The sequence below is a fragment of the Diadema setosum genome, chromosome 11 (assembly GCF_964275005.1).
Source record: "Diadema setosum chromosome 11, eeDiaSeto1, whole genome shotgun sequence".
Taxonomy (NCBI): domain Eukaryota; kingdom Metazoa; phylum Echinodermata; class Echinoidea; order Diadematoida; family Diadematidae; genus Diadema; species Diadema setosum.
The window spans coordinates 19,857,672-19,875,880 of record NC_092695.1 but is presented as its reverse complement, the minus strand read 5'-3'; the positions used below and the strand labels follow the sequence as shown (position 1 = coordinate 19,875,880).

General features: G+C 40.9%; 1 protein-coding gene across 1 annotated transcript in view; it reads left to right on the top strand.

Moving 5' to 3' along the window:
• Positions 1-9,890: 9,890 nt before the first annotated feature.
• LOC140234951 (sodium- and chloride-dependent glycine transporter 1-like) overlaps positions 9,891-18,209 on the top strand; it is a 35,222-nt gene continuing 26,903 nt past the window's right edge. Inside the window, exon 1 of the mRNA XM_072314989.1 lies at positions 9,891-10,713. Coding sequence (XP_072171090.1) covers positions 9,891-10,713 — 823 coding nt within the window. The remainder of the gene's footprint in view (positions 10,714-18,209) is intronic.

The following is an 18,209-nucleotide window of genomic DNA, read 5'->3' as shown; positions in this document are numbered from 1 at the left end:
CATTGTGTTTTAATTATTCTACTCTCCTGACGACAAAGATGAAGCGGTCTAGTCCCTTCCGTTCATCGAGCAAAGTCTACCAAATCATCTGAAATTTAACCTGTTCCATACTGAATTCTGAATTGCCCATCATAGACGTAACACGCAGGTCACCAGATTCCCGTACGGAACGGGTTAAGCAGGGAGGTCCCACCTCCCTGGGTTAAGCATACATCATGGAGCTACCTAGCTCCATGCATACATGCAGTACTGGTAATTAGTGTCCAACTTGGCGTCGCAGACTCACCCAGCACGGATCTTCAGAGGTAGTTGGAAGCATTTGCCTAGTTTTGACTGACTGACTGACTGACTGAAATTTATTCATATTCCACATAGTGGACATTATATGATAAAATATACAGGGTATAACACATAGTGGATATAATATCAATACTATACAGAGTATATTACATGTATATACAAAATATCGTGATATTCTGAGATAAAATCACACCATGCACAAATGTGGAGGGGACTACTTAGAAGCACTGCTTGTTAAATGTAGTCCCCCTACAGATTATAGACAAAATGATATCAAAGATAAGGCTGAGTGGAATAACAAAAACACCATATTATACACTATTTACAAGGGCACAATTATGAACCGTACTATGGACATACAACAAGTCATGTATATGTTACAAAGCACAGGTTTATGTATAAAGTGTTTACAGTGTACATTATATACCATTAGATTAATGAATGAAACAGAAGATAACCTTCCGAGTATACTTAATGAAAGTTCTTCTAGAAAACATTGATTGAAGTATACATACGTTTTATTACCATAAAACTGTTTATCAATACATTTCATAGGTTTCGAAGAGATATGAATTGAGGTGCGCTTGGAAGTCAATTGATGGTTGACGCCGTCTTCAGATGGAAGAGAAAATGTGTTTATTCGTACGCTTTTGATTCATTGGCGCAGAAAGGGTTAGTTTGGATGTCTTTATCTATAGCATGACATCAATCAATGTCAAATATAGTTTCACCGTGGGTTGTATTATTAGCAGTAGGGCGTACCCTTTTTTATATTGCGCAATCATCTTCCTTATAAACTAGTATAGTGGGAACATAAATAATTTCTTGTTTATCATTTAGTTAGGTATTTAGTTAGTTTTGCATCAGCTGAAGATTATTCATCAGTCACACCCATACTCAAATTGCCGAGAGTAGGCGAGGTTTTCTAAAATAGTTTTCTTCACTCCTTGTGTTGTGGTACGTCATGAGTGTGACATTATCAAATCATGAGCTATACAAGCGTAAAATAAAGGGATGGTTTAGTTTTGGTTGAGAAGGGGCTTCGTGTTTTTAACTTTTTAGTTAGATTATGAGCAACCACTCATGAAATATGAAAGAGCGTACAATTCTAAGAGGAATTAAAAGTTTCTTTCGATTAAAATCGGTTTTGAAATGGCGGAGATATCCAAAAACAAAGTAGTCCTAGTGAAAAGTGGGCCCCATTGAATTTTACGCTCTTTCATATTCTTTCATAAGTAGGTTCTCATTATCTCACACACACACAAAAAAAAAAAAATCAAATGATATTAGAAATGTGAACCTCCGTGTCAACAAAAACTTATCTATCCCTTTAAGCACTCTTGAAAGGGAGTTTCCCGTCTTGTTACGTCACGTGGGTTCTCGGCATCTTCTGGAAGAGGTTTGCACAGGTGATATGCTTGTCTCTGGAGCATGTAACCATCACGGATGGCACAACTTGTAAGTCAGGGGCGCAGAGAGTGCTTTGCTGAAGAGCAAGGAGTGATGTTAGTCGCGTTCTTGTGACCATTGGGAGGAGTGTCGTTCACCTGAACTGGGCTTACCTGACCGTGAATTTATGAACGCCTGTGACCCGTAGAGGTCTGCTCCTTCGTAAGTAGATACGACAGGTAGGGCAGCGTCGATGCGACAGGGAATGTTAGGTATCCTATCGAGCGAGAAGGGCGTTATGCGAAAAACAGAAGCGTGGGCTAGGGTGCATGTCATGGGTGTTCGCACATGTCCCTGTAGTTGTGATATTCGCTCATCTATGTTGTATGTTCCTCCAGGGAGGCCCTAGCTGGCTCCTCACACTGGTTCTTATTAGGTCAGTCGTTCAAGAGAAGTACAACCTTATTTCAGTCGCTGTGGGGAAGTAATCAGCGAAAACTGTGTTGTCTAAATATTTGAGAAGTAGAAACCTGTCCAATTACAAATGTAGCTCATTGGTGTCATCTTCTGGTGCTGTTTATGGAAACTGGACGACAGTATCGTGTTAAGGAGACCTGTTTTTTATGGTTTTTCCTCCAGGAGCAGGTGGGCAGTAAATGTAAGTTAGAAATTCATTTTATGTTTCAATATCAATCGGTCTTGCAATGAATACGTGGGTTCATGCCGATTTCATTCTACTGGAAAGGATGAGGGTAATTTTTTCAAGTGAACATTATTCGAGCACAAGTATGATAAATAACATCAGTTTAAATGGATATTTGGGGTCGAATGATATCGCAGGGGTTGTGGATGTTTTGATTTTTTTTTAGTTCGCTATCATGATTGTGAGACTGCGTGTTGCTTGACAGCCAAGTCGAGTTTAATGACACCATCATCCCATCGCCCTCAAAACAATGCAATTATGCGGTAGGGTCATAATTGCAACATTAAACTTCCGATTTTCGTCCATCATTGCCCAAGTGGCTTTTGTGGTACATTGACCTTTAAATGCCCGTTTAGTTGAATTGAGGAGAAGTCGTATTCCGGTCTTATGTTTATCATGGCGTCAGGCAGACGATGGATTGTAGGATATGATTCTTAAGCCCCCACGCACCGTTTCGACCTTGATGCATGTCGAAGAGATATGAATTGAGGTGCGCTTGGAAGTCAATTGATGGTTGACGCCGTCTTCAGATGGAAGAGAAAATGTGGTGTTTATCTCTCGTACTGTAATCCCAGATATAGACCTAACCAAAATTTGATTATTCGTTACTTTTTATTTGACCTGATTACCTGATTTTCTTCACATATCACTGATGATTTTTTTTTTCTAATATTCTACAACTATCGAATCCGTGTAATTATCATAGGTTTGAGATGAATTTACCTGTAAAGGTAATATTCCAAGTTACGATCTCTGACACCCTGAAATATTTCTCCTATAGGTTTCAGTATGCTTGGACATATACTGACAAGTAATAGTAGGACATTCGAAAAAGGGGGAAACAGCAGAAAGTGTCACAAGAATGAAGAGGCGGGAAAAGTGAGTCTCTCTATTGAGTAAAGACACACACGAAAATACAAACAAAACTATAAAAAAAACCAAAAAAAAAAACCCAACAACACTAGAACATTAAGATGAAATCGCCCAGTTATATGACGTGTTTGGTGTGTGTACTTGCATTCGTTCAGTTTATAAGAGCATAGCAAAAGAGCTGACGCTGCAAGCTCGCTGTATCACCGTCGATCATTAATTGTACATTATAATGTCACGAGTCTTTGTATACGCACACTCTTGTTTGCTTCATTAGTCCAATTTAATCAAAGTTAATGACCCAGAAACGCATCATTATTACGTTTACCCACGTCAAACTATACGTATATGAATATATTGACTCACTTATTGGATAAGATAGATTCGAGATATTGCTGTATAGCTCTGATGCAACGATACATGCATGTTTGTCACCAGTGAATTTTTTTTTCGAGTCTTTTTTTTAAAGGAAAGGGGGTGGGATGGGAATAGGGGTGTCTTAACCGCTAGATGGCAAGGGATTCATGTTTACAACACCTTGTCCATGGGCCTCATGTTTACAAGTAACAGAACAAGAAGAATGAATCGTAATGTCGCAAATATTATGGTCATGCTGCTTTATTTCAACCTGCTACGTGAATGATAACTGCCAGGATGATTATGATTTATGCCGTTTGTGTTTTCACCCCTCAAAATCTACTTTGATCCAGCCGTAATCTCCTCTGGAATTTTCCGGCAGATATTTTGAGTTCACCGATCCCCGTGCACCGCAGAAAATACGCTGCGTGTTTGTAGTTCATTGTGTGCGCGGAAGAATACTTGTACTTGAAGTTACAAGGATACAACTAAGGGGCCGAAACGCTACTCGTACTCGGGCTTAGTCCCTACAGCTTATTAAGCGTGGAAACTCCTGTTAGCCCTGGTGTTATATACTGAGAATTCTGCAATTTACAATATCAATGGTATTTTGACACGCTGGTGGTGTGAGGGTTACTGTGATACTCGCATTGACCGATCTCTGTGACAATACAGAAGCTGTGTCTCAGTCGTGTTTCCCTTTGTTTGAGGGAGCATGGAGCAATTTCCATGTGTTGTAGCTCCATGGAGAGAGTATAGTGTGACGTGTACTTTCCTGTCAGCCGGTCTGACGTTCACAAAGATCACGGAGGTATCACACACCCCCTTACAAAGATCATCATAGATGGTGTTTTGGGATCATTGTATCTCCCCTTAGCCACCTCTCTTTAGCAAAGGTTGTCCTCACCCGTTCTCCTTTTGCTGCAAGGTCCCGCGAGGAAGGCATGTGAATTTGCGTTCATCTCCTTCTTTGTATGCCAAGCTGGAGTGGAAGAGATGTGGCTACCATCAAAGGAGAAACACAATCCAAGCGATTGTCCATCACACCGGACGGGCGAGGCCGGCTGTCTTCCCGTTTCCTGGACACCACCCCAGATGTGGAATTATCATCAAGACTCGTGTTTTCCGAGATGATATGGTCAAATCCTCCTCGCTCACTAACCCCTCCCCTTCCCCGCCCCTCCCCCAACACACACGAGCAGAAAAACATATTGTACGAAATATAAACAAGACTTTAAGACCTACACAGAAACACAAACATAATGTCATATACAGACAAGGACATAAACACGTGTGCATGTTCTTACGGGTTTGCAACTGAGGACAGCGTTTGTATTTACAAGCATGTTATTCCATATTATTGTAATACTCGAAGAAAAAAAAAAGCGACTACCCGCACGGACTGAACCTATTATTCTCGTGTCATCCGTGGAGCTCTGCTGTCACGCTTACGTTGTACTGTACCCTTTATGTCCTCGGACGATTAGCAAAACAAACATTTTGACTAGTCACAAAAATACGCCTTTTACATAGTATAGCAAGTATACAGAGTTGACAAAGATATTGATCTGTTTCAGATGAACATTATCTGATACATGTATCCGGCACATTTTTCACCTCTCCTCCCAGTATCTGTCAGTAAGAGGATGGATGAATCGCGAACGAGGCAGAAGGATGACCAAGTACCATGTTAAGGATGTGGGCCTGCAGGGGGGTAAAGGGGTGGAGCCGAGGAGAGGGGGATACCTTGTTTCTTTGTCGTCAGGCTCGCATCTGCGTTATCTCGTTAGGAGGATGCCGTCTCGCTGACTCATCGTTGTATCCATACCATCCGTTTATGGTCAGATTTTTTTTTCTTTATCCATCTCAGGTCGCAGTGTGCTAGAATAAGTCATTGAATACGTTTTGTGGATTTTTTTAATGCTTTATGTATTCTCAATTTTTTTCAAAGTAATCAATCTTGTATAGTGAAATGTCTCCATTTAGAAGGAGAAGAATAACGCTGGAAAGTTGTCAATTGTCTATAAACACAATATGTTTATGTGGCCTTTCTCAAGTGCTCCATTAACAGAGAGAGAAAGTTCGATGTGCTGAGCAAAGGACAATTCCTTTCCTTGAGAAGATGGTAGTGGCATATCTCTCGTTGATATCAGAAATCATTTATCGCGACCTAAAAAAGAAAATGATCTTATACCTCAGGCCATGGTATCTGTACGCTGTTTTGGGATCTTTGAACGATGTGGTTTGTAAATAGCATGGCATGGGATAGGTTTAATAGACACGGCTTTACAGCGCTCGGTGCGCGATTAGCTTTCTTTTCATTAGTTACTAATGGCACGACAATGTGCTACCAGACCGAGTGGTTTATCAAGAGGCCGAATTTTAAGACGCAGAAGACGCGAAGATTTCCCTCCGAGATATCCCAGATTTCCTGTTGGAGCTTTCCTGCCAATCCTCCCCACGCGCCAACCAGCAGCGCTGTAAGTCCCTTGCCACAACGACCGTGTATGTAGTCTGCGTTCCAGTCGTGCTCCTAACCATGCACCCTCTCGTCACTGGGCTGACGAGGTACAATTATTCTTGCAAACTGTTATGTATTGGGACGAGGGGTTCTATGCAAACGGCATCCGTATTGGCAGAACCATAAATAGCATAGATGATCCTTCCTTAGATGAACCTATTGTATTACGCAAATGATTTATTACTATAAAGTAGGACTCCTATCGGCCGTAGGTAAAGCAAAATGATGCATGTATATAATATAGGCTACATCACAGGAGACGTCGTGTAAGTCACCACGAAGCGGCCATTTTAAACCCCATACAGTATTCGTTCTCAGTGTATTTTTTGTTTTTTTGTTTTTTGGCGAGGCTTCAGGGATCGTCTTAGATGTCTTGGAAGGGATGAGATGACACGATTATCATGATATAGAAATAACATTCATCTATTCTGTAAAGAGGGTAATCCTAACCCATAGAAACGCATTATTGAGAGTTACGTCTCAACGTAAAAGCGATATGTTGTAAGGCAAGAACTTATTATGCAGACAATAGTTATTGTCTAGACATGAATAGGTGATCATGTCTTGTCGCCAAGATATCATATCGGTTGTCGTTATTTGAGATTGCTTAAGAGTTATCAGCAGAGTATGCATTCGCTTATCCATGCTTTGCCATGCATTTCTCAGGGACGAGAACAGCTCAACTGATCTGTGAAACTTGGCTGTATTATGATCATATCGTACTTGCAATGGAAGACTTGCTTGGTTTTTTCTTTTTTTTTCTTGCTGTATTTTTACGACGCAATTTCATGCAGAGAAAACTGTTGATTAGATTAGCAAGAGCACGGTTTTCCTTCTTACCGAGGAAACATTCATCGATGAGTGAATGAAACCGAAATTACATAAAATGTCTGATACCGTGCCTTACGACAACATTTATGTCCGCTTAGCTTTTTAGTGCAAAGAAAGATAACACACGTTATGTCGCCAATAGGCACAAACTGTATGTTCTAATCACTCATGCTGTAGACTTTGTGATAAAACCCACTAATTATATCAATGACGTATTTAGGGACCTTTATCGAGACCTCATCACCGTATTGAAACTTTTAAAAGCTGATCCCCCTTACTATATATTGCTTGAATTCCCCTGTCATATAGGTTTGAAATAACACATCACTCATTTTCGGAATGTCTCGTACCAAAATAAGCTCAGTTTACCTGAAAATAACAACTTTCGATGTCTCCGTGTTCACGTGTTAGATTACTCTTAAATGGAAATTCCGGACCAGCTAAACGTATGGATGTCTGAGAAGAAAAAGTAAAAATTTTATAAGCGCAACAGTGAACCCCCCCCCCCTAAAAAAAAAAAAAATGATCAAAATCGGATAGAAATTAAAGGCATAATTTACCATTTGCAGATGAAAGCATTAGTGCTATAAAATAGTTCTAAAATGTGAGTTAGGGATAGAAACAACCACTGTCAAAATTTGAATCCGTATAATCGATGTTAAGTGTTGTTAAATACACAAAATGTGAACAATAGTTATAATAAAAAATTTTCCAGACTAAACCGTGTACAGTTACGGTTTATTGAGAAAAACCCTGATATCTCCTTATATTTTAGGTTTTATTGCAAATATTTCATATGGTAGGATGTTTTATGATACAACAGACCTACACATATGCATCAAATATGATATCTTGAAAATTTTTGAAATCACTGCTCCCAAAGGTAAACTGGACCTTTAAGGAAGTTATGAAATTGTGAAGTTTCATAATTTTCTCAAAGCAAGTAGTTCTTGAACAGTCAGTGTGAAAATGCAAATACGTGAGCCGGTGATGTCATCACCAAACCACTTGCCATATAGTTTGTGCACACAATCTTGGAATGTCCAGTTTTTCTGTTCAAACGCAATCACGCCCCAGTCTCAGATCCTAATACGTTGTATATATCTGACTCATCTTTAATTTGAAGTTGTTAATAAGCTAGAGGTTTGCGCTTATAGAAAAGTTGATTAATTTTGTCAGTTTATTGTACACGAGTAATGGAATATTGTGAGGTGATGACATCAGTAGATCACCCATTTGGAACATTCATCTAGTGTTTTAGAACTAGCAAAAATCAACAGCCTTGATAACTTCCCTATTTTGTATCCGATTTTGACCAAATTTTCACTATTGTGGTCAGAGAATTACCCTTTCTTTTCAGATTTACATTTAACTGGTCTGGAATAATCCCATTAAAATGGTGCGCCATCTGAAATTATTCCCCGCTGTTTCTGATTTGAGAGAGCTTTATATCTGGCGTGACACTTAAGATTGTGAAATCTTAGGTCATATTTATCAACAATCCTTTTATAGTCATTATTTGTTCTGATAAACTTGAATATTAATATTCAGATATGAACTGTTAACTGCACTGCGTAAATTCAGTAGGATTTCGGTAAGTTAATGGTTAGATGGCCTCTTTTATAAGAGATCAAAAAACACGCTTAAAATATCAGGTGTTAACTAGGGTACACGTTGTCTTTTGTGAAGTCATGGCAGAAAACGGTGGATGTGAAAGAAAGGAACCACGTATATCCGTTGCTAGGTAACACAGCCCCTACTTCCAACTCTCCTTTCATCCAATGAGATTTGAGGCGGACTGAAAATGATGAGATTGTCTTGTTAAATCTGCCTCCTGTCCCTCATTTACCCACCATGCAATCAGATAACTACCTGAAGTTTGTGTTGCTATTAAGAGAGAGAAAGAGAGGGAGAGAAGGGAGGAACTCTGATAATTACCGGCAATTTATGTAATCTCTTCGATTTAGCCATCTCTTTCATTTCACTTCCGAGTGGATGTTTTGAATTGTAGTCCTCCGGTCTTAGTGCAAAAAGATGCATATGGCGCGTAAGAATAGTCAGATAGTCAGCCCGTAAACCGACTCCCTGCATGGTGCACTGAAGTCTTGCGCTTCGTTCATTACGTCTGAATCATTTTAAGTGAATCACCTCGCGTACTATCAATTTCCATTAACTCGTCCCATTTTGTGTATGACTGCATCACTCCCAACGCGTTTTTCGCTGCGCTGTCTGGCAGGATACGCCCCTCGTCGCTGTGCAGCGATCGGAGGGTATGTTCGACGGGGGAAGTGGGCGGTATAGTGTTATCACCCGGGCTGAAAATTAGACCGCAAGAGTTCATGTTTAGTCATTTTGTTGAGGGTTCACGTATAGTTCTTGATTCGATGTTGACGTTTTCGTTTTTGTCGTGACACGTTGAAGCTGTAAAAGGGAAAGTCCCAAGTTTATCCTGGGTTTCCATATGCGCACGCATGTTTATGCTATCCGGGGCGTTGAATCTGATGACGTGCCTAACGAGCCTTCTGGATTAATTTTTTCCTGAATGGACTTCAATGCTTTAAAATTAGCCCACAAAAAAGAATCAGTCACTTTTTATGGAATTTCGATGAGGAGATCGTCAAACTTGTCAAGGTGAAAAATGTTATAGGTGCCACTGTAGAGGCAGAAATTTATTGATTGCGTCGATCGAAGCGACATGGAATTGGTTTTCAGTAATTCAGTCTGGACGTCGTTCCCAGTATTATCTTCGTGTGTAAAGAGAGCTGCGAGAAAGTGTGAACAAATCCTCTTTCCATTCTGTGGAAAGAAAACTGGTGTATCAAAAATAAGTGTTCACTGTCTTATGATCCATATTTCTGTTTTGGTTCAAACAGATAAGCTCGGTGCACATCGACGCTAGCGACATTGGAGCCAGAAAAGATGGATGTGGACTATCACGCCAACATCGACGTCGATGTCAACGGGGTCAAAAGTGATGTCGAGATAGAGGATGCGCTCACGGGAGGCGGAAGTGATAAATATGTCAGCAACGGTATGGACATGGATCTCGAGGCCGCGTTCGATGCGCAGCTGAATGACCTCAACAGAACGCCAGAAGCATTATCTGGCGACGATGCTTGGCCGTCGCCCAACGGTGAGGAACAGAGCCCGATTGAAAACGGGGCCGATGTCGGCCACGACGACCAGATGCCGACAGACGCTATGGGTGGAGATGGCTATCTGGATGCCGATATGGACATTGCCACAGAAGGCTCTCTCGATCTCGAGGTTGACCCAGTGCGTGACATTGCGGCGGGAGGATCGCTGGACTTTGACACCGACATCCCCGTCAACGACCATCTCGCTGCCCAGTACCCTCCAGATATAGATGACACGCCCAGGGACGAGGAATCCCCGGAGCAGCCCATCATGGATATAGAGCAGGATCCCATGCTGAGCCTGGAGCATGCGGCTACACTGGAGCCTACACCTGACACTTCACCAGAACCTACACCAGAACCTACGCCAGAGTCTACCCCAGAGCCTGCACCGGTGCGTCAATCCACACCAACGCGAGAAGACAAGATGGAGGAGCCAGCACAAGGCGAGCTCCCGGAGCAGGGAGGGGAAGCTGCAGAGGAAGCGCAGCCCCTGATGAGCGACGAGGGTATCGCTGACTTTGGCGTGGAAGCGGGAGCACTTACAGAGGGATCCCTCGATCTGGATGTCGGCGACCACGTCATCGATGACGATGATGATGCAGGTATTATTTTTTTTCCTGGCAAAGATTTCTTTCCATCTTAAGAATTTCTTCCACTTGGAGCTTTATCCCCAGTAAATAGAAGCAAAATACTGCAAGAAGGTCTTGAAGGGTTTTTATGGAACAACAGCAGAAGAGCTATCAGACAACAGGAAAAATTATTAAAGCAAATGAATAGTTAGAAAGGTGAATAAGTTAATAAATTGATAAATGAAAATGAATTTAATGAATGAATAAATGATATTGTTAATACAAATAATGCATTGGGCAACATGTTATTCAATGTCATGAACTACTTTCAAAGTATTTTAGCATGGCGATATAATTGTTTGCGATTTATTTACTTCCTAAAAGTGTTTTGGAGGAGAATAGAAAATCATGCACTTAACCGTGATTCTTTTATATTCCAGCTGTAAACGAATCCAGCCCTCCAATTGTTTTGTCAACATTAACGTGATCATAAAATCTGTGAGATACGCGACATATTGGCCACGAGTTGAATGTTTGGCAGGTATACTTTTCATATAGTCATGCAGGTACCCTGCAATTACGTGAATGTCGTCCATTAGCAGTTCGTCTTGCATCACATACATTAAATGTAATGGTGTGATATAAAGCAGAAACATTAACATTTGATGCAAACAAATACAATGAAAAAACAACAACCACAATACCGTCCTTTGGACGAAAATGCATCTTATCAATCACACATTAATCAATTAGACACTCAGATCTACATGTATGTTACAAGCCAATATAGAGAACTAAGTCTCGAACAAAGTCTTTAGGACTTTGTAGTTTTGTTTCCTAATTCCATATCTTCCCAGCATTCACTCTATGAATTTGAATGAATTAGCTGTATAACCATTTTCACAAAATAACTAAAAGATCTGTTGTTGTTGTTGTTGTTTTTCTCCCAATACTGTGTAAATACTTGAAAGGTGCTTTAATATTGCCACATGAATCAGACATCGGGACGTCATTTCCGGCAAAGAGTCAACGCCCTGACTCCGAGAGTTTTTCTTGGCCCACTAAAAGCTGGTCGCCATTGGGCGATAATTTTTCCCCCGCCGTTCTCCCGACAAACAGGTACAGGATGCAGGCCAGCCCACGGATGCTCGTCTTAAAGGTCGAGTTTTACAGGTGTCGCCGGGTCGTGCTTGTTTACGTAGCCGAGCTGGTCTCCGCTACATCTTTGGCCGCTATGATTGCACATAGTGCCCAATATCCAGCATCGAGATCGCTTAGATATCATATCGCTGTGTGCTTGCGTAGAATTGCGTATATTGAAGATACACACTCTAAGTACAATATTGTCAGCAATTTTGACTACATGGCACATTTAAATCTGCCAGCAAGGACTGGCCCAGGAAATATGTTCTATACTACAGACTGTCTACCCAGTAATAACGATAACAAATTATAATGCCTCATATTCAATAGGGAATGGGACTATAGGTCTTGGAATAAAAGCTGACAGAACGCCAGAAACAGACCACATTTGCAAATTAAATGAGCGGTTTGTAGATATGGTTTAGGCTTAATGCAACTTATATTTTTCAAAGATGAAAAGACATATTTTTATTTTTTCATGTACATCAGATAGAGGGTTCGCATTTTGGATGAATTTGAAAAGAAAAGAAACTGGAGTTTCAGGGAGAAATGTTCACCCGTTGATCCAATGAGAGCCGTTGCAATGTTTAGCGTCATGGAGCGGAGTTTGACGTTTGTCACACACACACACACACACACACACACACACACACACACACACACACACACACACACACACACACACACACAAGATTCGATTGGCGGTACCTAGCAAGTGGAATCAAACCAGAGCACTTTCGTCGGAATAGAGCAGGACTTATCTCACCACTTTAAGTACTTGTGCCTTTCTGCGGGTAGTCGGCTTTTCGCTTGGTTTGACACAGACAGGGAAACATCGCCTAGATGAGCACTCTTAAAACAGGAAATGTGACCCGCGCTCAAGAACTGTAATGGAGAAATGATAGCTTCAGGGAGGGGTTTTGTTTTGTTTTGTTTAAGTTGTTGTTGTTGTTTGTTTTTTCCGTGTCATTAACGTTTTATTGTGTATCTAGACTCTCTACCCGCACGTAATTTTATGAGAGCTTGATAAATGCTCGTCTCTTCTTTCATCTAGGTTAAGTTAACGTTATATGCAGAAACGGGCGTACAGGTGCTGGCAAACGACAAAAGAAATACACAAGAGAGAGAGAGATTGAGATAGACATAGAATTTGATACTACAGCGCGTGACTCAAGCATAATTTATAGAATAGCAAAAAGATGGATATACTTCATATACTTCAAAACAATACTCTTCCAAACTGGATCATCAGTGTCACTGATCGTGGTTGTCCCGAGTCAGTCTGCACCATTAGTGAACGCTCTCATCGTTCTGGTGTAAATATTTACCATGATGAATGAATTTCCCTCGCTGCATCTACTTCTTGAAAGGTCCCGAGAAGCATTCGCAGCGAGGCACCGTTTATGACAGTGCTTGGTTGTCCGCTGTGACAAGTTGTCAGTCTCTTGACAATCACCATGGTAACAGTCAGTGGTCAGAGCTTCTCTCCCAATCAAAAACGGAGGATTTCACTGAAAGTGTCAGTCGAGACTGACAGCTTGTCAGGCGAGGGACTGACAACTTTTATGAAACGGTGCCCACGTCTCTCCCATCCCATCCAGCTTTGCAGGAACAGAAAATGAAATCATTGCAACGCCAGCCCAACTGCAACCCAATTCGGCCGAGCAAGCGAAGCCAATGATATTTAGCCACGCTAGAAACATATTATTCCGAATGATAGTCTATTTCACATCGTATCAACGAGAACTATACAAAATGACATACCATGCTGTGCTGTGTTTACGGCATGCCAGCTTTACGTGATTGCTTTCCTTGCGTCTTCCCTTACATTTAATGGTTTTGTTTTTCTGCGTTTTGCGTTGTACCTTCTGTTTTTGGCCCTACAGCAAATCTATAGATTCGATGTCATCATGGCATTCTGATCCTTTCCCCTCCCAATATTACAACATGAGGGTTAACGATAGATTGATGTATATTGTCCTCCTTTTTAACAGAAAGAAAGAAGAAGAACAAAAATGAAGAAAAAAATTAATCTATCCGTTGCTCCCAAAAGAAGATTGCAAAAGTTCAGACAAAGGGTTCTAACCCTGCCAAGATTTAAAGGAGTGTCTCCAATCCATTTTGTCTGTCATGTTTAAAATAAACGGAAACGTGAAGGTCTGAAATCCAGACTACAATTAAACTTATACATTGACTTTTTGAGGAGCGTCTACCAACATCATCAAATTTTCGTGAATGTCATCATTGAACGACAAACATGTGTGGGGAAAAAAACACACACCAAAAAACATGGCCCCCACACATGAAAGTTATATCCGTCATCACATCAGCAATTGCCGCAAAATTTAGGTTGCTTGATTTGTGACGTCGTATGATTGTTTCCTCTTGTTTTTGTCTTACATCTCGAAAACAGAAACTTCCTCACATCAGCCTCCGCGTAACAATGGAATACCAACTAATTTTATGCCCCTTCTAATCAATTAGTATTCAGATTGAAATGAATATATAAAGAATCCGATTAATATTGTGTACAGAAATTTTATTTTTTGTTGGTTCTCTTTATAGGGTATTGTGGTCAATTGGGTAAAATCTGCACGCACTGACCCTTGGCTAGTACTGTAATCATAATAATCGTGGTCATTCTGTTTTGTTATATTTGATGCATTTTTATTGAGAAATGTGAAAAAGAAATGATTGAATTGAATTGAATTGAAAAAAAAAGATGAAACTGAATTGAATTGAATTATCTCATTCTATCATGCAAGTGACTACTGCGCCGCCGCAGTGTGAGAGTGAATAGAATTTGTGCTTCCATTCACCTAAGGATGCGGAGGATGTCAAGTGGCGGGGGGTTGGAGGGTTACCCTCACGGGTCAAGTTGGTCCTCGGGCGGTGCTCAGCGCTCCTAGAGAGAAAAATGCAGGTTATGGAAGGATTTGATCTCTATCCCGAACGGCAACAGCGTGCCGTTGTTTGGGGAATCTCTCTTGTGCACTATTATTTTGAGGGTATAAAACACTACACGACTGGTGGTAGTGTTTCTTCCTCTTTATGAAGTACTTCAAGAGTCATGTATCTATTTACGTATGTGTCTTCTATCCAAACCGTGGTAGGATTCTATGAAGCTACTGCTGTTTTGTGGCACATTCAATTCCCCTCTTTCCTGTGCCATTGAATTAGACGCATGGTGCAACAAGATTAGCAAAATGATTGAAAAAAAGACCAAAGATTTTTTAATGGATTTTTTTAAAACCAATTGATGCAACATGCTATCATATTTGGCTGCTGAATAATGTTCATTAATTGTTTCCAAAGATGTTACACTCGTTCGAAGTTGTATTTTTTTCCGGTTGGGGGGGGGGGGGATACCGTGTTAATATCAAATAAAGACTAATGACAACACTTATATAAGTGTATATAAGTATATTGTGTTTGCCTGGTAAGTGGTAAGTGTGTATCATTTGTAGTGTAGATTATACGATAGTGTTCTCCGTGCACTTTCTCAATAGCCGCTACAGTCGAATGGCAGCTGATGCATTAGGCGTCGTTCTAATCCTAGGGTTTTATTGAATACGTTCTTCTGTTCTTGTCATTGCTAGATATCAAGATTTTTGAAAGACACCACATTCTATAAGGATGCCCAGAAAGGAAGAAAAGAGCAGTATTTTAACACTCGCCCTTGATCCTCTTACGACGGATTTTTTTTTCTTTTTTCTTTTTTCTTTCTTCCCCTCCCCGCTGCGGAGAATATGAGTAGCACGCGGATGAGCCAACTCCAGCGGGTAGAGCCACATCAGGATTCAGGCTACTCTCCAGGGGCGAGACTCGCTCGTTTCCCACGGCTCCCTGTCGATTTGACAACACAAACACGCCATTATGCATGCGCACAAAAGCGCACTCTTTTTTTCTTTCTCCTCCTCCAATTCGCAAGGAATACCCGATCTAAGGAAACGCAGGTTAAGGTTTAATCACAGTTATTCGCAAAACTCGGGTTTCTTTCCCCAAATCCTCTCAAACTGGCTACAGGACTTTGCCCGCGAAACTACCTTGGGAGAATACGAGGTGAAGCATTTGCTGCGAAGTATGTCCTTGCTGTGTAATTTACAACGATGGATGTGGAGTTATAGTCTTTTCGACATTTCGTTTCGTCGTTTTCATGCTCTCGGTGTTTCGAGCTAACGACAAGGGGCGTGAGCTTGATATAATATGTGTCCAGCCTGCTATTAGTTTTTAAAGCCTGCAGGAACGGACGGAAATACCACGGAGTTCACTACCATTTCCTTACTTATCCGTCAAGAGTTTATAGCTCGAGAGTATACAGTGAAATGGGAGGGGTAACTGGATGTACACCGGTTTCCGACAAGCATCTGGATTTTAAGACGATTCAACTTGTACGTCAGTGAACGAGGATGCGGCGCGAACGCTTTTGCACGAGGCGGTGAAAAGATGCCTAAAACAGGTGGGTATATTGAGAAAGAGGGACTCATCCTGCATTGTGACCTAGTTACGCCAAGACTAAACATGGTTGTACCCTACATGTATGGAGAAAGTTGTTCATGCATTACCAGGGATGTCACCTCCCTGACATTACTGTATAGCCATGATAGCTTTTACCCCACTTAACTGGCCCTTTCTGTACTGCAACATACGTGTAAAGTACTGATGCATACATTTGTAGATTAGACCTGCAGTTGTATCATGTACAAACATGGTTCTCTCGATTTTGTCTCGAAACAGTCAATTGAAGATGCGTCTGTGTCGAAGAATAGGAATATATTGACAGGATGAATATGTTACACACGTCTACTAGTGTTACAAAGAAATGATCCCCTTTCGCAACGAGGAATTTTGTTCGACAATGTCTATCACTTTCTATTTTACCTCTGCATGCCTCCTCAGTTACCTGTCTTTAGGTCTGTGTGTAAAATTAGTGCATATTTGATTAATTGGCACTGAAATGGTTAATATCGTCTGCTCAAATCGATGTATGGGAGGTTTCCAAACTTTCTTATGAGCAGCAGACAAATAGACTAATTTAAAAGGAATGATTAGTTTAGATTAATTGTGAGCTTTAGGGTCGTTCCCACGAGAAAATATTAATTCATCTTCTGCTTTCAGTTGGGTGGAGAAAGCCCCAAATCGTTGACCTCATTAAAAGGGCGCTCTTTCCATAATTGTCTTCCTCGGATAGTGACCTACGTAATTGTCAGCTGATGAAACTTCTGTAGTCTGTCCTATAATGTTGAGACCAGCTTGATATATATATCAAGCTGGTCTCAACCGATAACGTTTCGTAATCCCTCGTAAATCTCTGTTACTCTCAGCGATTAAAACGGCCATATTTTCGAAACTGAAGTCTAGGTCCCCACAGTGTTAGGGAGTTCTCCCTCTGTGCATGAAATGAGCTAGGAACTGGGTGTGTCAAGATGACAGTATACAGTATAGTGCAGAACACTTCTCCTCAGATCCTGATACCAGCTGTCATGGGGTGGGGGGGGGGGGAGGGTGATGTTGCACCGCCACAGGACTGAATGATGAGAATGCCACGCCACGCCACTCGTTTCTTACACTCATTTGCTCGTTTACAGCTAGATTTGTATATTGGCAAGTATCATCCGAGGACACTGTCTTGTTGTAATGTTCCTGGCTCCGTGTAGTCCAAAGTCAAAGACGGTTTTTGAAGCACATAATTATTACATCTAGTTCTCTCGTATATGGTGATGGCTTATAGAATTAGCTCCCCACCCCCTATCTTCTGATTTCAAATCACAATCATTACGGTGATTATTTTTGCAAAGCCCCAGCCTCCGAACTAAGCAAAGAAAAAAAGAAAATAGAAAAAAAAAAACAGTCGAAGTAAGATTAAACTGAATAAATGAAAAAAAAAATCAATCATAGAAGAAATTATGTGAAATACTGTATAACGGAGTGAAATTATGAAAACACTCTGGTACAAGACATGTGCATCTTTTATAATCTCCCGCGGTCACTCAAACAGACTGTCTCCAGGCTTGATGAACCACAAACAAGGTAAGCCTTGTCATTGGTGGAAAGTCAAATCGCCACCGTCGGACTCCAAATAAGTACTCGATGTGACGGGGATGCTGGCGTCTCTATGATATAGAGATAGAAATTGGCCTCTCGAAAGACAAGTAACAATCGTCCTGAATCCTGTATGAACCTTCCATATACTACCACCCCACATTTCCTTTTTTTCTTTAAATGACGAATAAACATGACGAATGTAAGCTTTAGGGTTACATGAATATACAACTTCTAGAAAGAAATGCATCGTCGAAAGTAGAATCAAATTCCTGCCAAAGTATACTTAGGACAGGAAATGTGCCCAGTGCAAATGACGATTGTTCCTTGTTGGAGGCTGAACA